Source organism: Phyllobates terribilis, unplaced genomic scaffold (genome assembly GCF_046119375.1).
Source record: "Phyllobates terribilis strain yellow unplaced genomic scaffold, ASM4611937v1 Scaffold_1__5_contigs__length_1240528914, whole genome shotgun sequence".
NCBI classification, from domain to species: domain Eukaryota; kingdom Metazoa; phylum Chordata; class Amphibia; order Anura; family Dendrobatidae; genus Phyllobates; species Phyllobates terribilis.
In genome coordinates, this window is record NW_027362761.1 from 904,818,077 (window position 1) to 904,843,123 (window position 25,047).

The 25,047-nt window shown below is 45.4% G+C and overlaps 1 protein-coding gene across 1 annotated transcript in view; it reads right to left on the reverse strand.

Annotated features, from left to right (window-relative positions):
• The window catches only part of TNIP3 (TNFAIP3 interacting protein 3), a 177,963-nt gene that overhangs the window by 138,816 nt on the left and 14,100 nt on the right, over positions 1–25,047 (reverse strand). Inside the window, exons 4-5 of the mRNA XM_073646146.1 lie at positions 11,350–11,427; positions 9,309–9,374 (exon numbers count right to left, since the gene is read on the reverse strand). Of these exons, the coding sequence (XP_073502247.1) occupies positions 9,309–9,374; positions 11,350–11,427 (144 nt within the window). The remainder of the gene's footprint in view (positions 1–9,308; positions 9,375–11,349; positions 11,428–25,047) is intronic.

Genomic DNA, 25,047 nt, shown 5'->3' on the forward strand with positions numbered 1-25,047 from the left:
GAGTCCGTGCACCTCTACAACCTGGTGGAGGACCCCCTGTTGCCTCGTGAATCCTCCGGGATACCACTTGATGACAAATGGAGAGAGACTTCCCTACACCCGGTACCTGATACCTAGCTCACTTCGTCCAGTGAGTCCGACCTAGTGTACTCCAAAGCAGAGGTTACCCCCGAGTCTCTACACCCCTCCGACCAGGCGGAGGACCTCCAGTTGTCTCCTGAACCCTTCGGGGTGCTACCTGGTAGCGAATGGACAGAGACTTTCCTATACTCGGCACCTGATACCTCGCCCGCTTCGTCCAGTGAGTCCGACCTAGTGTACTCCAAAGCAGAGGTTACCACCGAGTCTCTGCACTCCTCCGACCCGGCGGAGGACCTCCAGTTGTTTCCTGAATCCTCCGGGGTACCACCAGATAACAAAGGGACAGTGACGTTTCTACACCTTGTACCTGATACCTCGCCCATTTCATCCTGTGAGCTTGACAAGATGTACCCCATAGCAGAGGTTACCCCCGAGTCTCTGCCCCCCTCCAACCCGGTGGAGGACTTCCAGTTGTCTCCTGTACCCTCTTGGGTGCCACCTGAAAATATGTGGAGAGAGACTTCCTTGTGTGCTGTTCCTGGTACTCCACCTGTATCGTCTGTTGCTGAGGATGGCTGGATAGGAGGTAGCATCCTAGCTACCCAGATGAGACCAGTTTTTTCTGTGGACAGCAGAAGTAATCTCCTTGAAGTGAAGGATTGGCCCTCAGAAGATTCTGGCAGGCTTAAAGAAGAGTGGGCGTAAGGGGGGGGTACTGTAACATACCTGGCGGCGTCCTTGCATAGTGGTCCATCTCCAACTGTGCAAGAGCGCGCACTTGATTTCCAGTCCAGACTATCACTCTGGCTTTCCTCCATGCTGTCTGTTTGCCTCTGTTTCTTCTGCTTAAGGGCGGCGCCCGATCACTTCCTGCTTCTTGTAGCTGCTGCGGGCACACCCCTTGTGCATCCTCAGCCTATTGCTGTCTGTCACCTGGTATTTAACCCAGCTCTTTCCTGGAATCCTTGCCTGAGCATCTTGTGCTGTCAGTTGGCCTTTGGTCGCTGACGTGCCAGGTCCTTTCCTGTTCCCTGCCTTCGGTATCAGTTCCCGTGTCTGAACTGTGTCCTGTCTGTGCACTCTAGCCAGCTACCTGTCAGAACACGCTCTTAGCCTGTTCGTCCTGCCTTCTAGTGGCTGCATACTTGGATCTGTTTCTGTGTTTGTTTGCCTGTCTGTCCGCCTTCCTTAGGCTGTATTTCTAGGCCAGTCTGAACATGCTTCTTGCCTGTTCGTCCCGCCTCTCTGGGGGCCGCATTCCCAGACTCGCTCCTGTTTCTCGCTGCAGTGTCAGTTTCTGTCCGAACACTCAGTTCCTGTCTGAACACTCTCCTACCTTTTACCTGTTTTGTTTATATGTCCGTCCCTTCCCTTTTTCTGCAGAGTCTGAACCTGCTCCTAACTCCTACTCGTAGTCACTGTACTTTCGTTTGTGAGTTTAGTGTCCACTCGCTACTTCATTGCAAGTATCTAGCGTGCATCTGGTTCTGCCTTTCCCTTCCTGTCTGTTCCGTGTGAACAGAGCCCTGTCCGCTCTACTCCGCCTTGCTCACCGCTCCTGCGGTTTCCGCTCTGCTCTGCCTTGCTCACCGCTCCTGCGGTTTCCGCTCTGCTCCGCCTTGCTCACCGCTCCTGTGGTTTCCGCTCTGCTCCGCCTTGCTCACCGCTCCTGCAGTTTCCGCTCTGCTCCGCCTTGCTCACCGCTCCTGCAGTTTCCGCTCTGCTCCGCCTTGCTCACCGTTCCTGTGGTTTCCGCTCTGCTCCGCCTTGCTCACCGCTCCTGCGGTTTCCGCTCTGCTCCGCCTTGCTCACCGCTCCTGTGGTTTCCGCTCTGCTCCGCCTTGCTCACCGCTCGTGCGGTTTCCGCTCTGCTCCGCCTTGCTCACCGCTCCTGCGGTTTCTGCTCTGCTGTGACCCTTTGCTCGCTGCTCCGGCTGTCTCGCTCTGCTCTGATCCTTTGCTCGCTGCTCCGGCAGCCTCGCTCTGCTCTGACCCTTTGCTCGCTGCTCCGGCAGCCTCGCTCTGCTCTGACCCTTTGCTCGCTGCTTTGGCAGCCTCGCTCTGCTCTGACCCTTTGCTCGCTGCTCCGGCAGTCTCGCTCTGCTCTGACCCTTTGCTCGCTGCTCCGACAGTCTCGCTCTGCTCTGATCCTTTGCTCGCTGCTTCGGCAGTCTCGCTCTGCTCTGACCCTTTGCTCGCTGCTCCGGCAGTCTTGCTCTGCTCTTGCCCGCTGCTCCGGGCGGTCTCAGCCTACTGTGTTTGTCCACCGCATCTGCGGTTTTGTTCTGGAAGTCCCAGTCTGTACTGGGTCCTATCCTCTCTGTGCTCCAGCCTGTCGTGCCTGCTAGTACCTCCCTGTCTGCATACCAGTCGTGCTTACCAGCATCCACCTGCCTGCATTCCGGCCGTACCTGCCAGCACCTCTCTGCCTGCATACCAGTCATGCTTACCAGCGTCCACCCGTCTGCATACCAGCCGTGTCTGCCTATACCCCCAGTCTGTGTTCCAGCCTTACCTTCCAGTTCCTGTATTCCCCGGTGTGGGCCAACAGCCGTGTCCGGAGTCTGACCTGGAGTAGACCCTGGTTCCTCTGCTCGGTTCCTCCCTGGTGCACTGGCGTCGTAAGCCGTCGTGCGACCTTGGTCGGATCGGGCAGATACTTAGTTACGCCCCTCCAGGCACTCTCCGGTTCATGGTCCAGTGGAACTACTAAACACGCACACGCCAGTCAGTCCGGGCGTGTGCATTACACAAACTACTGTGTTTTCTCTTTTTATATCTTAATGACAACCAAAAACATCAAAATGACCCTGATCAAAAGTTCACATACCCCAGTTCTTAATACTGTGTATTGCCCCCTCTAACATCAATGACAGCTTGAAGTCTTTTGTGGTAGTTGTGGATGAGGTTCTTTATTTTCTCAGATGGTAAAGGTGCCCATTCTTCTTGGCAAAAAGCCACCAGTTCCTGTAAATTCCTGGGATGTCTAGTGTGAACAGCGCGTTTGAGATCTCCCCAGAGTGGCTCAATGATATTGAGGTCAGGAGACTGAGATGGCCACTCCAGAACCTTCACTTCGTTCTGCTGTAGCCAATGACATGCCAACATGGCCTTGTGTTTTAGATCGTTGTTATGTTGGATGAGTGCAAATTTGCTTCCAGTATTTGCTGATAACGTGCTGCATTCATCTTTCATTCAACTTTTACCAAGTTTCCTGTGCCTTTGTAGTTCACACATCCCCAAAACATCAGTGATCCACCTCCGTGGTTTACTGTAGGAATGGTGATCCTTTCATCATAGGCCTTGTTGATCTCTCTCCAAATGTAACGTTTATGGTTGTGGCCAAAAAGTTAAATTTTGGTCTCATCACTCCAAATTACCTTGTTCCAGAAGTTTTGAGGCTTGTCTCTGTGCTGTTTGGCGTATTGTAGGCAAGATACTTTGTGGCATTTGCGCAGTAATGACTTTCTTCTGGCCACTCGACCATGAAGCCCATTTTTCTTCAAGTGGTTCCTTATTGTGCATCTTGAAACAGCCACATCACTAATTTTCAGAAAGTCCTGAATTTCAGCTGATGTTATTTGTGGGTTTTTCTTTGCATCCGAACAATTTTCCTGGTAGTTGTGGCCGAATTTTTTGTTGGTCTACCTGACCGTGGTTTGGTTTTTACAGAGCCGCTGATTTTCCATTTGTTAATCACAGTTTGAACGCTGCTTACTGGCATTATCAATTCCTTGGATATTTTTTGTATCCCTTTCCTGTGTATAGTTCAACTACCTTTTCCCGTAGATACGTTGACAATTCTTTTGCTTTCCCCATGACTCACAATCCAGAAACGTCAGTGGCAGGATGAAAGATGCAAGAGTCTGTCTGGATCCCAGAAACTCACTCAGCTTTTATGCACACACACTGATTACAAGCAAACAGGTCACAGGTGAGGATGTTACCTTTAGTAGCTATTCAAACCCATTTGTGTCAAATTCTGTGCATGTTATCAGTCCAAAATCACCAGGGTATATGAACTTTTGATCAGGGTCATTTGGATGTTTTTGGTTGTCATTAAGATTTAAAAAGAGAAAACATAGTAGTTTGACAATAAATGGCTTCACCCAACCAATAACCATGAGTGGAGAAAAAGTTTTTTTGTTATCATTCATATTCTCTGAAACAAGGCCAAGAAACGAAAAATTCTGCTGGGGTATGTAAACTTTTGAGCACAACTGTAACTTAACAATAAATATTGCCTGGCTTATTATTGATTATTTAACAGCCTTCGGCTTGATCTCGAGCCACGGTGTCTTGAAGGATAAACAGTCTGTAAGATTATCATTCTTCTGCAAGCTAGATAGGATCACGATGAAGAAGACCCTGGTGGACCTAACAGTAACAAGCCATTGGGTTACTGGTTTTCACCTTCGGCTTGTTGCTTCTATTCTTCCAAACATAATGTTCTTCTCCAGTGATTGCTCTCTTCGTATGATGTGTACAAAGTAGGTAAATTGTAGCTTGGTTATCCTTACTTCGAGTGACATGTCTGGCTTGATTTGTTGTAAAATTAATTTGCTGGTTCTTCTTCTTACACTTGATAATTAGAGTCATGGAAAAGCATTTTACATTATGTGGCTGATTTCTTAAAGGTCCAGTGATAAACATAAGATTCAGTAAAATTTCAAGAACCCAAAACAAAACAAACCATAACTTGGATTACCATTTTTCACTGCCTCAGAATAGTTCAAGGATACATATTCTGTAAGAGAATGTGGCTGTCTGGCTTATTTGGTTCTCTATATATCTCCCCATATACAGTACATACCAAAAGTTTGGACACACCTTCTCATTTAAAGATTTTTCTGTATTTTCATGACTATGAGAATTGTACATTCATACTGAAGGCATCAAAACTATGAATTAACACATGTGGAATTATATACGTAACAAAAAAGTGTGAAACAACTGAAAATATGTCTTATGTTCTAGGTTCTTCAAAGTAGCCACCTTTTGCTTTGATGGCTGCTTTGCACTCTCTGGAGCTGGTGGTGACACAGCAGAGTTGGTTCAGCTCTCCACATGCAGAGCTTAGCCTCAGGGCAGGATATAGTGATGCTATGAGGTAGACTTTGTTGGTGCGGTGTAGTGCAGGTGATGGTGCAGATAATGACCAGTCCACAACTTAATGGCGGTTTCCTCTCATCTTTACTTGCGGTTATTAAGCAGACCGGGGCACGGGTACTAGCTGGTAGTAGAGGTCCGGGCGGCCTGGGAGTAAGTTGGGGATCCACCTTGCCAGGTGAAGTTGTAGGCCTTCCCTCTGCGCTAATCTCTTTTGGCCCTGCTGCTTGTAGCTATGCTGCGGCCCTCATCCCTGAGTAAAACGTCTGTTCCTCACCCGTATGGCAGGCAGTTCGGGCCTTTCTTATGCGATGATCCCACGTGGCGGTGCTGGGCCCTATGGTGCTGCTCTGTCACCGGGTGTTTGATGGGGCCAGTAGACCTGCAGTCTCCTGCCCTCCGGATTCTGCGTCTGGGCCTTCAGTGCCCCACAACCTCGGACTCCGGTGTCTGGTTCTTCTGCGCTTCTCTCCTCTGGGGTGAGCTGGCTTACAGCTCCACTCCCCAGGTCCTTCCTCGTCGCTGTCCTGTCTTCAACTCCTCTCAACTCACTCTAACTAACCCCGCCTGCAGATCCCAGTTGCTAAGGGGAGGAGCTCCCCTTTCTGGTCTGGAGCCTGGAAAGTGTTGTATGCTGGTATACCTGATTAGGGGACCCCTCCTTGCTTCCAGGTATGGCATCACCCCTTGTGAGGGAGGCAGTGCCACATATGCATGGTACCTCTCATCTCTATTCTGGTATGCATGGTACCCCTCATCCTGGTATGCATGGCACCCCATCCCTCATCCCGGTATGCATGGCACCCCATCCCTCATCCTGGTATGTATGGCACCCCACATCCCTATTCTGGTATGTATAGTACCCCTCATCCTGGTATACATGGCACCCCTCATCCCAATTCTGGTATGTATGGCACCCCTCATTCTCCAATCCTGGTATGTATGGCCTCCTCATCCCCCAATCCTGATATGCAATGCACCCAACCCCTCATCCTGGTATGCATGGCTCCCTCATCCCCAATCCTGGTATGTATGGCCCCCTCATCCCTATCTTGGTATGTATGGTACCCCTCATCCTGGTATGCATGGCACCCCTTCCATCATCCTGGTATGCATGGTACCACTCATCCCCAATGCTGGTATGCATGGCACCCCTCACCTCCCAATCCTGGTATGCATGGCACCCCTCATCCCCAATCCTGGTATGAGTGGGCCCCCTTTTCCCCCAATCCTGGTATGTATGGTACCCCTCATCCTCATATCCTGATATGCATGGTCCCCTCACCCCCAATCCTGGTATGCATGGTCCCCTCACCCCCCAATCCTGGTATGCATGGCACCCCTCATCACTATTCTGGTATGCATGGTACCCCTCATCCTGATATTAATGGCATCCCATCCATCATCCTGGTATGCGTGGTACCCCGCATTCCTAACCTGGTATGTATGGTACTCCTCATCCCCAATGCTGGTATGCATGGCACCCCTCACCCCCCAATCCTGGTATGCATGGCACCCCTCATCTCCAATCCTGGTATGAGTGGGCCCCCTTTTCCCCCAATCCTGGTAAGTATGGTACCCCTCATCCTCATATCCTGATATGCATGGTCCCCTCACCCCCAATCCTGGTATGCATGGTCCCCTCACCCCCCAATCCTGGTATGCATGGCACCCCTCATCACTATTCTGGTATGCATGGTACCCCTCATCCTGATATTAATGGCACTCCATCCATCATCCTGGTATGCGTGGTACCCCGCATTCCTAACCTGGTATGTATGGTACTCCTCATCCCCAAAGCTGGTATGCATGGCACCCCTCACCCCCCAATCCTGGTATGCATGGCACCCCTCATCCCCCAATCCTGGTATGCATGGTACCCCTCATCCCCCAATCCTGGTATGCATTGTATCACTCATCCCCCAATCTTGCTATGCATGGTACCCCTCATCCCTCAATCCTGGTATGCATGGTCCCCTCACCCCCAATCCTGATATGCATGGTCCCCTCACCCCCCAATCCTGGTATGCATGGTCCCCTCACCACCCAATCCTGGTATGCATGGTCCCCTCACCCCTCAATCCTGGTATGCATGGTCCCCTCACCCCTCAATCCTGGTATGTATGGTACCCCTTATCCCCCAATCCTGATATGTGTGGCCCCCTCATCCTCCAATCCTGGAATGTATGGTACCCCTCATCCCCCAATCCTGGTATGTGTGGCACCCTTATCCCCCAATCCTGGTATGTGTGGCCCCCCCATCCACAAATCCTGGTATGTGTGGCCCCCTCATCCCCCAATCCTGGTATGTGTGGCCTCATCATCCCCCAATCCTGGTATGTGTGGCCCCCCTCATCCCCCAATCCTGGTATGTGTGGCCCTCTCTTCCCCCAATCCTGGTATGTGTGGCCCCCTCATCCTCTTCACGCTGCACACATACAAAAAAAAACACTTATACTCACCTTTCTTCCCTGGGCTGCGGCGTTCTGTTCTGCCGGAGGCCGGAGTACGCGCGTCCGGCGCCATTTTGCTGATGACACACTGCAAATGTGTCTTCAGTAAAATGGCGCTGGATAGCGCTATGTGCATGCGCCGACTCCGACACCTTCACTCCTGCCCGGTCTCCGGCGAGAAGAGAGGCGCCGCGGCAACGCTCCTCCCGGTCAACTAAGTATGTAAGTATGGCGCCGGAGATCGCGGTATGCGTTCAATGTCTACGCATACCGCGATCTCCGGCGTCATACACTCCTCTTACCTGTAACGGCTCCATGCGTTCTTCTGTCTAGAGCCAGACTGCGCGTCGCGCATGTGCAGTCTATAGAGGCTTCAGACAGAGGGACGCTTGCAGCGTTATATTATTGATATAACAGAGACAGATTTTTGAAACTGTCATTGGTTTGAATGCAGTCAACTCCTATTCATCTGAAAGATCTCCCAACTTTAGCCTAATTATAGACAGTACCAGTGCCAGAGGACCATGTACGTCAGCACTGGAGTCACCGTGTATGGAGGGGGTTCTAGATGAGCTTTCTCCACATGTAATAGATGACAGCTACAGTACTGTGCAAAAGTTTTAGGCAGGTGTGAAAAAAATACCCTAGAGGGGGGAGACATACCGTAAGTCATTTATTATAAGTGAATATATAGATGAAACAGCAGGGGCTCATAGCTGCTGCTTTCTAAGGTAACACATTTCCCTGTCTATTTTATCAAAGGAGTGAGTTTTTCTGCTGTGTCATCAGTGCTGTGAACTCATCATAAATCAAGTCAGTGACATAAAGGCTCAGTGGGTGCTGGATCTCCAACGTCACTGACTTGATTTATGATGAGCTCAGAGGGCTGGAGACAAGGCAGAAACACTTGCTTCTATGATACCCCAGGCAGGGAAAATGTGACCGCGGGCAAGAAAATGTGTTACCTTAGGCAGGGAAATGTGTTACTTCAGAAAGAAGGAGCTGCGAACCTCTGCTGTAAACTCACTTATCACAATTGACTTATGTTTTCGACCCTGGCCAGGAGCTGTGGTATGTGCCGACCATAAACTGGAGCAGCTCTGCATGGTCACACACAGCAAATAACAATAAATAGCAGCACAAAAAAAGATACAGGTAAGTTGTATAAACAGTGAACACTATAAAAATAAAATGTACAGGATCAAATACAGTTTCTGTAAAAATTGGATGTAATGCGGATGATCCATGTGGAATTTGATTTTTTTTTTGCGTACCCATAAACTTGCAAAGACAAGTCTCATTCGAGATATGGAAGAGACTAGTGCGTGCTGCAATTTTTTCCAGAGGGACAGGTGAATAAACTGTTGTCTGAATAGCCCTATTGTATAACAATGGTCAGTGTGCTAACCGATTTTAACTTGAACAGCAAATGTCCTTATAATACACTCGTCTGAGCGAGCCCTAAATGATGGAATGCAAAACTTCAACTCGCCCCACAATAAAACTGCCAATAAATGACTATGTAGACATAGAAAATGAAAAAGTTATGGCTCTTAAATAAAGGACAGAAAAGTGAAATACATTAAAAATGGCCGTGGAGAAAGCGGAAAAAAATACTAAAATCCAGTGCTAATAAATGTGTATGGAATACAGAACAGAAAATACCTTATTTTCATACATCTGTTTCATGTATTTGAAATGTTGATCCCACTGCTTGTTTATTTTCAACAACTATAATATAAAAATTATGAATATTTTATTCCAAATTTCTAATAATTATGATGTTTTAAAATATTTATTTGTAAATGTTGATGAAATGTCTTGTGTAACTTTTGATTGTCTGATCTCTTATAGCCATCATCACTGCTTTCTGCATAACATTACACAAACAGTTAAAAAATTGAAAGCATCTCATGTTAAATGCAGAAAATGACGGCATATCACTAGGACATGTCATCACTTTCTGGTTGGTGAGACGCCTCCTAGTGGCGACAACAAGCAGCCAGAACTTGATTATTTATTTTATATCATCCGAACGAAATCGTTGAGACGAAACTCGAGTTGGGCTAGTAGACAACAAACAAACCTTTGGACTGAGTTTTAGACATAGTTTTTACTGCACTTGTTCATTGTAATCTTCATTAATAAATGCTTTGGGGTTTTTCGCTTTTTCAACAGCAGTGGTTTCACCATTGGAGTCTTCTTTGTGGGAAGCGTTCTCCAGCTATTGCCGAAGGTCTGACATTTGAGTCCATAATTAAGAGTTATTCAAAGATACTGTTACCTCCATACTAGCTTTTGACATCCTTATCTAAATCCCTGCATTTGTGCAGTGTATATAACTACGCCTATCTCTACTGATTAATACTTAATATCATAGAAAATATTAAGAAAATATTTTCTCTCCCCCTGAAGCCCCTCTCACCCCTCCCTTATCCTCCATCTGTCAGTGTAAAAGCAGCTGTCTGTATGCAAATTAGCACACACAGGACAAGTAGCTAAAGCCCCCGTCTCACATAGCGAGATCGCGCTCACTGTAGCAGAGTGGTAACCATGATAACAAGGGGTAACTAGGTGCGCGTGTGCCCCTAGTAACTCGATGTTTACCATGGTTACCAGCCTGCTCCTGCTTCAGCAGCAGGCTGGTAACCAGGAGCAGCGACATCGTGGAAAGATTCTTTCCACGATGTCGCTGCTCCCCTGATCGTTGGTGAGCCTGCCTGTTTGACAGCTCACCAGCGACCACATAGCGACGCAGCAACGATCCCTGACAGGTCGTATCGTTGTCGGGATCGTTGCAGCGTCGCTAAGTGTGACGGGGCCTTAAGAGGCAAATGCCAGTACAAAGAAAGGTGGCAAACACAATTAACATGCGAGTGTATTTTCCAGTGGCACAGACCTGCGATAAATCTACAGCTAGGTGATAAAGAAATAGTCCCGGGCTTCAAAAGAATTCAGCAGAAATCTTCAGTCTGGCCGGCACGACACGAAATATGGAATATCTGAAGTTCTATACCTCTGATAATATTGGGACCCATATTTTTAGTGGCAGGGTCAGCTAATTTAAGCTGTGTAAATTGATCTGCGGTGTGTATTTGAAGTCCAAAAATATCATGTTTTATGTGCAGATTTTTCCAATAGAAATACATTAGATGTGGAAATTCTGTACGTAAAAGAAGCATCTGCGTTTCTAGTGAGTTTACACTGCAGAAATTAAAAATGCATGTAATCCACACAACTGAATGTATAGAATTTTCTCAAAGCCAAATACCAAGAGGAATCAAAATCAAAGCAGCGTTTTTTTTTAAAAACATGACATACCAAAAACAGAAAAAAAACAGTGTCAAAATCGAGATAAAAATGCACTCAAAAATACAATTAAAATTGCAAGCCACCTAATTTACCTAATATGTGCAGAAATGTTGCAAAAAATGTACATCATCAAAAACTCTCCAAATATTCATCGTGAGAAGCCTTGAATACTTCTAAAGTTCTTTGCTGATAATTTCATAATTTATCTTTATGGCCTTCAGAGTTTTGATTTTCTGACACAAAGTTCCAAATCATCTGAATACATACAGTATATCCAGGCCATATTTTTGTAGGAAGGTTCAGAAAACACCATTTTTTACAGAATGACTCATTTGAAAATCACATATTCTAAATATAAAAAAAGAACACACAAAAATACGGAGATAACAAATACCTCTGCTTTCTGATTTTCTAGGACTTGTATTTTGTGCTCATATTCTTCTACTTTGGTCTTTTTTGTTTGTAATAAGTGCTAAAAATGAATTAGACAAGATACAGATATTAAAGTCTCAATACTATATATCGTTGCTAAAAAGAAAGTTGTGTTTTGATAAGGCCATCAAGTTATTTGTCCTTAAAGCACCAGTGGTTTCACCCAAAACCTATAGAAAAGTAAAGTTTTGCTACCCTTTTCCCTTACAAGAAGTTTAAACATTGTTTGGTCCACCAACATTCTAATGTCCAGATACTGTGCTGGTTCTCACATTTTGGAACTTTCCATCCACTCTTTATCAACATTATTCCAGGACTATATGTGCTGGAACTTCATTTCCTTTCCAGCCATTGGCTTGCCTGCTCTAGACAAACCTCTCTGGCATGCCTGTTTGACAGACAGTAAAGCAGATCAGACCTATAGACCTCCCTTTTTCAGGGATAACACAAATTTTTTTTTAATAAAATGATTTACAGATTGTCTATTTATCACATTGTCTATCAAATGAGATGAAGTTGTTTGACAGTACAGTGAACAAGCATTTAAACAATTTTGCTTTTAACAATACCAATAACCTAATTACTGCCTTGGTATTAGGTTTACCTTTTTATTACTCTATAAGGAAAGAAATGCTTATAGCACTGCCTATAACAGAGGTGCACAGCCAGTTTTGGTCTGAGTGGGAAACTTTGTGACTGTACCACTCCCAAGGGCCGCATAAAACTCGAAGGGGTATTCTGATCCGAGGTATATATCGAAAGTACTATATATGCCATAATATAATAAATGGGGGTTCCATTTTTGGAACTTCTATTATTGTAGACAAAAAGGGTCTTTCTGACCCTCTATTCAGCAGTTCATAAAAAAGAAGTCAAGGTGACCATGCAAGTAGCGCAGCTATCCCCATAACTTATGAGAGTTATGCCATGTTCACACATGTTGGGTTTTTCAGTGTCACAAATCTGCAGCAAAACCTAATCTCTGGCAGGAAATCAGCTGCGTCAAAAACGCAGGTTTTGCGGCTTTTTTAATGCATTTTTTGTGTGTTTTTTCAGCGTATTTTTCACTGTCCTTCTGTCTCTATTTTTGCATGTACATAAAGTTCTGCGAAAAAAAAGAGCCCCATTCTATTTTGCCATCACAAACGCTGAAAAGACGCTGATGCAAATTTTGGTGCATTTTTGATGTGTTTTTTTCACCACCCATTACTTCCTATGGGTGAAAAAGAAGTGACATGCTCAATTTTCCAAGAACCTAATCAAATAACAAAATACGCAACAACAAAAAACCATGATGTGTGAACAGAGAATTTTGGTTTCTCATAGACTTTGCTGGTACTACAAAACGCAGCTGAAAATTTGCATAAAAATCTGCAGCAAAAAACGCTGAAAAACCCAACGTGTGTGAACATAACCTTAGTGAGCACAGAAGAGTCAGAGGTGGCTGGGGGATGCACAGAATGGAATCGCAGGGAGTAGTTGTGGCCCCGCAGATTTTGAACCCGTGTCCTATAGGAATCCATAGGAATCAACATTTTAGCACAGGTGAAATATAGAAAAAGACTGTTTGCATGTAAACCTAAAGGCGCATTAACACGACCATATTTGTAGTCCGAGTGCTGTCCATGGAAAAGACGGACAGCACTCCGACCAATGTTATTCAATGGGGCAATGCAGCTTAGCGTTTTTTTCAGTGACACCATCTGTGTGAAAAAAATTGCAGCATGCACCAGTTTCTTCCATAAATCGGATGAGACTCACTCATTCAAGTCTATGGGTGCAAGTAAAAAAAACTTGGATGTCATACAGAGACACATTGAGTAACATTGGTCTCAGATCGATGGTTTTTTTTAACGGATAGAACTTGGACCGAAATGAAGCAGCATGAATAAAGTGTATTGTTTCAGGCAGCATAGATAAAGGTTTAGTGAAAAATCTAAACATCTTAGCACACTGTGCTGTCAGTATTGCCTTTCCCCCAGTATCAAAATAAGCACATGAGCTGCTATTCAATTTCTCGTTACATTATGTGTTCAGACATTTCTTAGAATATCTGCTCATATTTGGTGTTTATTCTATTTTCCATTTAAATGTATGTTGATTTATCCCATTACAGTACAGTGGTTGACAGTGTAAAATTTCAGCATCCTTTGCGTCCTCATTACATTTGTCAGGTGAGTTAAGTGTTCATAAGGTAGACACTTTAAGAAACTTTTGTCACCTTTATTATTCTCATTTCTTGCGAAGAGAATGAACCTGTAGAGTTTATTTTTTTTATAATGAATGAACTTTTGTGTTAAGGTTACAGTGCAAATTGGAGGAGAACAAACCTTCTCACCATAAATTACCCCTTCATGATTAACCTTCATATAGAGTTTTATGTGCTCGTACTTTATGCTTCATTTAAGTTCGCTCACCATATAACTGAAATAAATGAAGCAAAGTGGATAAAGTATATGTCTAAAATTGTGTGCACAGCTACATTATTATCGTATGACTACCCCTGCTGAGTCACATCTGGTTTCACAATATTAGTGACTTTCATGTGTTTATAAGTTCTCTTGAATAAAGTTAGAATTCAGAAGTATTCAACATTTTACCACATAATTACACACCCCAATCTCACTACATAGGTTTAATTTGTGAGTTCTAATTTTTTAAAGTTTTATTTCATAGCCTTGAATACAATAGTCACTGCTGTTTGTTATATTATGGCCAACAGATCTTAGGTAATAATTTATATTTTCTTCGCATAGAACAGGAATGTCAAACATAGAGGGCCAAAATGAAAAACTTGGAAAAAGTTGCGGGCCAACCAGTATACAGAATAGCAGGCCCCACACAGTCCTTCATACAGAATAATGGACCCCACATAGTCCTCCGTACAGAATAATGGGCCCCCATACAGAATAATGGGTCCCACATAGTCCTGCAAACAGAATAATGGCCCCACATAGCTTACCATACAGAATAATGGGCCCCACACAGTCCTCCATACAGAATAATGGGCCCCACATAGTCCTCTATACAGTATAATGGGCCCCACACAGTCCTCCATACAGAATAATGGGCCCCACATAGTCCTCCATATAGTATAATGGCCCCACACAGTCCTCCATACAGAATAATGGGCCCCACATAGTCCTCCATACAGAATAATGGGCCCCACACAGTCCTCCATTACAGAATAATGGGTCCCACATAATCATACAAACAGAATAATGGCCCCACATAGCTTTCCATACAGTATAATGGGCCCCACAAAGTCCTCCATACAGTATAATGGGTCCCACATAGTTCTCCATGCAGTATAATGGGCCCCACATAGTTCTCCATACAGAATAATGGACCCCACATAGTCCTCCTTACAGAATAATGGGTCCCACATTGTCCTACAAACAGAATAATGGCCCCCCATACAGAATAATGGGTCCCACATAGTCCTACAAACAGAATAATGGCCCCACATAGCTTTCCATACAGTATAATGGGCCCTACAAAGTCCTCCATGCAGTATAATGAGCCCCACATAGTCCTCCATACAGAATAATGGGCCCCACATAGCTTTCCATACAGTATAATGGGCCCCACAAAGTCCTCCATACAGTATAATGGGCCCCACATAGTCCTCCATACAGAATAATGTGCCTCACATAGTCCTATAAACAGAATAACGGGTCCACATAGCTTTCCATACAGTACAATGGGCCCCACAAAGTCCTCCATACAGTACAATGGGTCCCACAAAGTCCTCCATACAGTATAATGGGCCCCACATAGTCCTTCATACAGAATAATGGCACCCACATAGTCCTTCATACAGAATAATGGGCCCCACATAGTCCTCCATACAGAATAATGTGCACCACATAGTTCTCCATACTGAATAATGGGCCCCACATAGCTTTCCATACAGTATAATGGGCCCCACAAAGTCCTCCATGCAGTATAATGGCCCCACATAGTCCTCCATACAGAATAATGGGCCCCACATAGCTTTCCATACAGTTTAATGGGCCCCTCAAAGTCATTCATGCAGTATAACGGGTCCCACATAATCCTCCATACATAATAATGGGCCAAACATAGCTTTCCATAAAGTATAATGGGCCCCACAAAGTCCTCCATACAGTATAATGGACTCCACATAGTCCTCCATACAGAATAATGGGTCCCACATAGTCCTCCATACAGAATAATGGCACCCACATAGTTCTCCATACAGAATAATGGGTCCCACATAGTCCTCCATACAGAATAATGGGCCCACATAGTCCTCCATACTGAATAATGGGTCCCACATAGTCCTCCATACAGTATTATGGCACCCACATAGTCCTCCATACAGAATAATGGCCCCACATAGTCCTCCATACAGAATAATGGAGCCCACATAGTCCTCCATACAGAATAATGGGCCCCACATAGTCCTCCAAACAGAATAATGGCACCCACATAGTCCTCCATACAGAATAATGGGTCCCACATAGTCCTCCATACAGAATAATGGCGCCCACATAGTCCTCCATACAGAATAATGGGCCCCACATAGTCCTCCATACAGAATAATGGGCCCCACATAGTCCTCCATACAGAATAATGGGTCCCACATAGTCCTCCATACAGAATAATGGCACCCGCATAGTCCTCCATACAGAATAATGGCACCCACATAGTCCTCCATACAGAATAAAGGGCACCACATAGTCCTCCATACTGTATAATGGCCCCACATAGTCCTCCATACAGAATAATGGCCCCACATAGTCTTCCATACAGAATAATGGGCACCACATAGTCCTCCATATAGTATAATGGCCCCACATAGTCCTCCATACAGAATAATGGGCACCACATAGTCCTCCATACAGAATAATGGCACCCACATAGTCCTCCATACAGAATAATGGGCACCACATAGTCCTCCATACAGTATAATGGCCGCACATAGTCCTCCATACAGAATAATAGCCCCACATAGTCCTCCATACAAAATAATGGGCCCCACATAGTCCTCCTACAGAATAATGTGCACCACATAGTTCTCCATACAGTATAATGGGTCCCACATAATCCTCCATACATAATAATGGGCCCCACATAGCTTTCCATAAAGTATAATGGGCCCCACAAAGACATCCATACAGTATAATGGACCCCACATAGTCCTCCATACAGAATAATGGGTCCCACATAGTCCTCCATACAGTATAATGGGCTCCACATAGTCCTCCATACAGAATAATGGCACCCACATATCTCTCCATACAGAATAATGGGTCCCACATAGTCCTCCATACAGAATAATGGGCCCACATAGTCCTCCATACAGAATAATGGATCCCACATAGTCCTCCATACAGTATAATGGACCCCACATAGTCCTCCATACAGAATAATGGGTCCCACATAGTTCTCCATACAGAATAATGGCACCCATATAGTCCTCCATACAGAATAATGGGCACCACATAGTCCTCCATACAGTATAATGGTCCCACATAGTCCTCCATACAGAATAATGGCCCCACATAGTCCTCCATACAGAATAATGGGCACCACATAGTCCTCCATACAGTATAATGGCCCCACATAGTCTTCCATACAGAATAATGGGTCCCACATAGGACTCCATACAGAATAATGGCACCCACATAGTCCTCCATACAGGATAATGGACACCACATAGTCCTCCATACAGTATAATGGCACCCACATAGTCCTCCATACAGAATAATGGGCACCACATAGTTCTCCATAGAGTATAATGGCCCCACATAGTCCTCCATACAGAATAATACCCCCCCATAGTCCTCAATACAGAATAATGGGCACCACATAGTCCTCCATACAGTATAATGGCCCCACATAGTCCTCCATACAGAGTTTGACATGTATGGTGTAGAGGATATTGCCATAATACAGATTATGAAAACTTTGTTTCCTATAGGGGATATGTCAAATTAAAGAAGCACTTCTACTAACTTTTCTTTAATTAATTGTGTATGTATGTCCATGTAAATTAGTGTGAGTGTATCACCTACCACTGCTCTCTCCAATGTCCAGCGCCATTCCTCTCTGATTCTCTGTGACGTCACTGCTCTGCAGACTGGACGGGTGACGCTCTGCTCTGCGTGACCCGGACGTGGTTTTGACGATGGAGGCCTATGGAGCCTCTCTCTCTATCATTGTAAAAGAGACTTCCAGCTCATGCATAGCACATAGAACAAGCTGGCTAGTCGAAATTGATGCTGGGTGGCGCTGGATATTGGAGAGAGCAGCAGTAGATGAGTACACTCACACTACATTTCATGCATGTACTGTACATGCAAATTTAATGAATAAAAAGTTAGTGGGAGTGCTTCTTTAAAGCTAGTCTATTACCCTGAACAGGGCCATTATTTCATCAGGGTAGAAAAATGTAAGGTCTTTTCTACTATTAGTTCAGATGTCACAAATTTAGTTTTGGCAAAGAGTAGCCAGCACTGTACAGCATATAGTGGACTCATAGTCTATATTTTCACGTCAATCTTAATGATAGAACATGATGGAGTCAAACACTTCTAATTCATTAAGAAGAGCACTCCTCTTAATGACTCAAGTGCATCTGAAAAGTGAGATGTGCGCCTTCATGTATGCCTATTCACTAGTCTTATTCCAGTCTGGGATTGGAGTAAGATTTGTGATGCAAGGAACACTGCCGCTGGTCATCAATTTGACCATTAGAGGTTGCTACGCCCCTATCATGTCCTAGTTCCATCTACTTTCTCTGAGCTGTGCAAAAATGTTGGTGTTGCACCAACATTTTTCCACTTTTCAAAGCTTTTCATGCCAGAATTCTAGTGTAAGGCTATGTGCCCACGATGCAGAAATGCTCCGGATTTTTCCTGAGCGTTTCTGCATCTCCCTGGCAGAAAAAAAACGCATGCGGATTGTACATGCGGATTGTACATGCGTTTTTCCTGCCAGGGACATGCGGATGTGAAGCGTTCTTCACATGCATTCCCTCATGCGGGTTGACAAGCGCTTTCCAAGCGATTTTAGCATCACTTGGAAAGTGCTTGTCAACTTGGTCACACTATATAAATCCATGCAACCAGCATGGATTTATATAGTGTGACTGTAAAAGAATGGTTAAAAATAAAAAATAAATCTATACTTACCTTCTGATGGCCCCCGGAGCCTTGCTTCGCTCCGTCCTGGCTGCCGGCAGCTCGCGGTACGCTACACTGAAAGACCTGCCGTCACATGACTATGACGTCGGCTCAGGTCCTTCAGTCCACCGCGAGCTGCCGGCAAGGGAGGACAAGGAGACCGGGGGCCATCAGAAGGTAAATATAATGTTTATTTATTTATTTATTTTTTTTTACAGGTTCTATGGTACCCGGGTCCGGAGGAGAGTCTTCTGTCCTCCACACCTGGGTACCATTCGTACATTGAAACGCATGGAATCCGCATCTACAGATGCAGTGATGCGTAATCCAAGCATTTCAATGCAAGTCAATGGCGGCGAAAACGCAGCGCTTCTGCAAAATAATTGGTAGTGCTGCGTTTTTTTCCGCAATGATAATCCGCAGCGGAAATTTCCACAGCATGTGCACAGCACATGCGGATTATCATTGGGGAACATGGCAGACCTTCTACCAAGCGTTTTTTAAGCGTTTCTGCAGCGTTTGTGCCACTGCGGAAACGCTTAAAAAACGCATCGTGGGCACACAGCCTAAAAATTTTGATCAATCTGGCACATAGTTTTGAGTTTGCTCTTTTTAGGAGGGCAGCACTGCTTAGTGGGTAAGGAGAGACGAAAGAAGCGCTTCCCCCATAAGCAGGGGTGTAGATAGGAATCATGGGGCCCCATAGCAGAAGTTCTAATTGGGGCCCCCCCCCCAAAAAAAATGAAAATAATTGTCGTGGTCACACAAGAGCAGATCTCACAACTTTCCGGCCTTTACATAGTAATTTTCCCCCTACTGTAGTCCTAGATCCCTCTTTCATTGCCCCATAAAGTGTCATGCCAACAAAAGTGTCCCCCAAACACAGTATGATACCCCCATGGTGAATTCCTCCACATGCGCAGTATAATGTCCCTACTGTACCCCACCTCAACTCCCAGGGCAAAGTTTGGTGACCCCAACATAGTATGATCCCCTAACTGTGACCCCTAGAGAGGATGATACATAATAAGGGAGGGTGTTATACATAAAAAAAGGTGAAACTATATAACTAAGGACGGCGCTATACATAATAAGTGAGTACACTATATACTGAGTATGCACATATTACGGCTACATTCCTGCATCTGTGTGCAGTGTCGGTGTGCTGCCCACTTTTACAGACGCGTTGAGCATGTCCTATTCTGATCCTCAAAATCGGATCAGAACAGGACAGTCTCTGACCCTCACAGATCTCATTCTCAGATCCGTGATTTTTATGGATGTGTTATGTATCTATAAAACTCTACGAGTCCGTGGACCATGCGATAAAAAATTCTGGCAGCACACGGACATTTCACGCAAATGTGAGAATGCAGCCTAAGGGATTTTACAGATAACATTATCACTCCAAGTCACACAGTGCAGATATAGAATAATATTTACATCCAGGCACTTACCGCTGACGTCTCATCTGATCAGAGCCGGTTTCTGCTGCTTCTTCTCCATCTGGTCAGACCTTCATGTCGACATCTAACAGCCATGACTCATCTTGTCACGATGATCAGTACAGCCCTAAAAATAACAAGGTCACATATATTGTATATATACTTGTGTCTCCCCCACACTGCGCCTCTGAATACAGACATGTACCCCACCATTAATATTCTATTAGCCACTTAGTAATCAAAATACAAAGTGATCAGCAGCACTGTGCCTCCCATTAACTATAATCTCTGCCACCCAATAATATAAATTATTCAGTCTCTGTGACTCTCCCCAATTAACTGTAAGGCTATGTGCACACGGAAAATATACAAGGCTTTGCAGTACAAGCAAAGTGAAACCCCCATCATTGCTCTCTCCCAGCACCCCCATCATTGCTCTCTCCGAGAAACCCCATCATTGCTCTCTCCAGCCCCATCATTGCTCTCCCCAGCCCCACCATCCCCATCATTGCTCTCCCCTGCCCCACCTTCCCCATCATTGCTCTCCCCAGCCCCACCATCCCCATCATTGCTCTCCCCAGCCCCATCAGCCCCATCATTACTTTCCCCAGCCCCACCATCCCCATCATTGCTCTCCCCAGCTCCATCAGCCCTATCATTGCTCTCCCCAGCCTCACCATCCCCATAATTGCTCTCCCCATTGCCACCACCCCATCATTGTTCTCCCTAGTCCCACCATCCCCATCATTGCTTTCCCCAGCCCCATCAGCCCCATCATTGCTCTCCCCAGCCCCACCATCCCCATCATTGCTCTCTCCAGCCCCACCATCCCCATCATTGCTCTCTCCAGCCCCACCATCCCCATCATTGCTCTCCCCAGCTCCATCAGCCCCATCATCGCTTTCCCCAGCCCCAACATCCCCATAATTGCTCTCCACAGCCCCATCAGCCCCGGCATTGCTCTCCCCAGCACCACCATCCCCATCATTGCTCTCTCCAGCTCCATCAGCTCCACCATTGCTCTCCCCAGACCCACCATCGCCATCATTTATCTCCCCATCGCCACCATCCCCATCATTGCTCTCCCCAGCCCCACCATCCCCATCATTGCTCTCCCCAGCTCCATCAGCTACAACATTGCTCTCCCCAGCCCCACATCCCCATCATTGCTCTCCCCAGCTCCATCATCCCCATCATTGCTCCCCCAGCTCCATCATTGCTCTCCCCAGCACCACATCCCCATAATTTCTCTCCCCAGCCCCATCATCCCCATCATTTCTCTCCCCATCCCTCTCATTGCTCTCCCCAGCCCCACCATTGCTCTCCCCCACCTCCCCTCATTCTTCTGTTCCTCTCCCTAGTGTTTTATGTAAAAAAAACAACTTACCTCTCAGCACGCTCTCCTGCAGCATCCTCCTAGTTGCTGGCAACTTTCTTCCTGACCCAGGCGAGCGCTGCATGATGATGTCATCAAGCTGCGCACGTCTGTGTCAAGGAGGAAGCAGAGAACGGATCCCTCCAGCTCTGCTGCCATTTTCCTCCTGTCAGCAGCAGAGCTGCAGAGATCGCTCCATGCCCGCCGCGTGCAGGGAGAAGCTGCACCGACGGTGGTATGTCCTCCCCTAGACTGCTATGGGGCCCCCTCGCGTCACGGGCCCCAATGGCAGTCGTGTGGCCTGCCGCCATTGGCGGTACGCCACTGCCCACAAGTATAACAGACTGATAACTATGAGTCGACTTCAGGGTTGCCAACTAGATTTTTTATTCTTCTGGACAACTTTCAAAAATTAAAAGTAGCCAACATTTTTACCAAAACATTGAATACACAACAATAAGTCATTAGATTTAAAGTTATGTACATCTACAGCTCAAAATACTGATGTGAACACATTAGTGGCATTCCTTGTAACCTGTAAAATGAGCATGATTACAATCACAATAATCTGTGCACCCTCTTCTAAATGAGTCACTTTTTTTTTCCGTTTTCGGATAGTGGAAAAAGTTCTCTATTATTACAAACTGTCGAGGAATTTATGGACGGATGGAAACTCTGGTTTGCTCTATTCTTTGCTGGCTACTATAAACACAACTGCACAGGACAAACAGGGCAGAATAGTATGACAGATCAACTTGGAATAAGCTATAATTAGAGATGAGCGAATCTTTTGAAATTTAAATTCACTGAATATTCACAGGAAATTTGGTTTGCGGCAAAGTACTCTAAAGCCTCCAATTTCCCTGAAAAAAGTGTATGACACCATTCTCTTAATTAATAGCAGAAAGCCAGCACTAGAGATGTAGAGATGAGCAGCTCTTTTGAAATTCAAAATTACCGACTTCACCAAATTATCCCCAAAAATTAGATTTGCTGCTAATAAATTTGCATATATCTCAATACTGAAAAACTTGTAATTGCTCGGAAAATATATATGGAGGTGAGGAGAGAAAAGGAACCCCATTGTCTATAAGAGCTTACACTTTACAGGAGAGAGAGAGAGTGGAACCCCTTGACCAAAAAGCTGACACACTCAGCGAGAGTGTGAGAGAGAGATAGATTACTCTGCTGACCATCAGAGTTTACAATCTATAGAAGAGGGAGACAGAGGACCGTGCTGACCATAAGAGCTTATACTCTACATGAGAGAAGACCCCGCTAATCACAGGAGCTTACACTCTACATGAGAGAGAAAGAACCGCACTGATCATATGAGCTTACACTCTACAGAAGAGAAGACCCTGCTGATCATAAGAACTTACACTTTACAATAGAGAGAGTGAAGCCTGCTGACCATAAGAGCTGACACACTACGTGTGAGAGAGAGACAGATTACCTTGCTAACCATAACAGCTTATACTCTATAGAAGAGAGAGAGGACCCCACTGACCATAATAGCTTATACTCTACAGGAGAGAAGACTCCACTGATCATAAGAGCTTACACTCTACAGAAGAAAGAGGACCCCGCTGACCATAAGAGCATACACTCTTCAGGTAAGAGAAAGAGAGATTACCGCACAGACCATAAGAGATTATACTCTACAGGAGAGAGAAGGAGAGGACCCTGATGACCATAAAAGCTTACACATGAGAGAGGGACTTACCCTGTGATGCTGGAGATAGAAAATGACTCTGACATATACATTGTGCTCCACAGGGAACCTGTGAATGTGATGGTCAAGGTAATGACCATAACCGTATCAGGTAATCCATAAGATATCATAGCTGCAGGGCATTATGGGGAGGTTCACACAGCAATGCAAAATTATATTAGCCCACTCCCTGATGATTCAGAGGTGTGAAAGATAATGTTACGGAAGTTTTTTTTTTTCATATGTCTGTCACGACACAACTGTCGGGTGACCAGGGACCAGGGGCTCCTACCTTGTCCCTAACACTAGGGGGCGCCCTAGTTTGCCCTATTCCCCGGGATACCTTTAAAGGTGAGGATGCCGGGGCCTCCCCCATTTGCCTAACTCCTGAGTAAGCCCTCCGTCTGTTCACCTCCCCCACCCAGAGAAGGGGGCGCTACTGTACAGCAACCCGACAAACAGGGTTACACAGACAGGGGTAAACCGAAAACTCCAGGCACATGAAATATTCACTCACATATAACAGAGGAAAGCACCGGGGTGTGAAGGTAGGGGAATAAACCAAAAATGGATAAGGATAAGGAATTACCACGCGTACAAACCAGACTACACTCACAAATAATTCCTTCAACTCTCCTTCTCATAAGAAACCCTCTCCCTCCGTTAGTTATGCAGCAAAAGCTAGCTCTGACAAGGATTTGTATCAGAGCCCAGATTATGAAGGGAAAATGAGTGGCTAACCAAGCTCAGCTGTGAGCACAGGGAATTCCAACATGGCCGCTTAATCTCTGTTCTGCCGGAAGAAATAAACACACACTTAAAATGACGGAGAAATGCTTCTTCTCGGAGCTGGAGTAGGAGCCATCCGAAGCTGAGGTCTTCTGGCTCCAAACTGTTGCAGTAACCCGTGACAATATCGCAAATCAAATCTCAAATGTTTGAACTTGCGCAAAACTGCAAATTTCAGGAAATTCTACTAAAATTAAAACCTCCATGGTTTGATCCACTCATCTCTAGCCAGCACTGCACACACACATGCAGCATAGGTCAGTCAAGGTGCCGGGACATGTTGGCAGCCACGGTCACTGTATAATGAGTGCTAACTATTACAGCCACCCAAAGATATTTTCACACTGTAGCTGCTGTTCCAGTAAACCAACCTAATAAGGTTTATCTGCAAATTAACCCTATATCTGCAGATAAATAGCATTTTTGGAGCTGACATGTTCTCTTCACCAAAAGATGCTCCAGAATTATGTAACATGAAATATAAATATTTTGTAACACAGGCATGTGGGGAGAGCTGGCAGTGCCCCTTTTGGACAGCTAATAATTAGAGATGAGAGGACCCATGGAAGTTCAGGTTTGTCGGGTTCTGCCGAATTTGAGTCCAAAGTTTGGTTTGGGTACCAGAACTTGACCTGAACTTGACCCTGGTCCCAAACACAGTAGAAGCCAATGGAGACCTGAACTTTGGTGCTGTAAAATGGTCAAAGTAATGGCTAGGGGGCTGAAAAAGGAAGCAAAATGGGATAAGAGCAGGACAATTGCCCTGCAAACAAATGTGGATAGGAAAATTACTTAAAATAACATATAATAAAAAAAAGTTAAAATAATTTTGAACCAGGAGGCAGAGGTCCAAGTCGAGGAGTGGAGCAATGCCTTGCATATGTAGTTTACTGTACTTGTCAATAAATAAATAAATGAAAAAAACTATGCGGGGGTTCCCCCTATTTTTCATAACCAGCCAAGGGAAAACAGACAGCTGTCAGCTGGTCTTATTATGCTGGGAAGGAGCAAATATCCTTGGACCTTCCCAGCTTATTAATATCAACCCTCGGCTGTCTGTTTTGCCTTTGCTGGTTATTAAAAATTGAGAGACCCTAAAAAAAATGACAAAGAGTCCCCCCTAATTTTAATTACCAGCTAAGGCTAATAGGCAGGGAAGGGCCATGGATATTGTCCCCTTCCC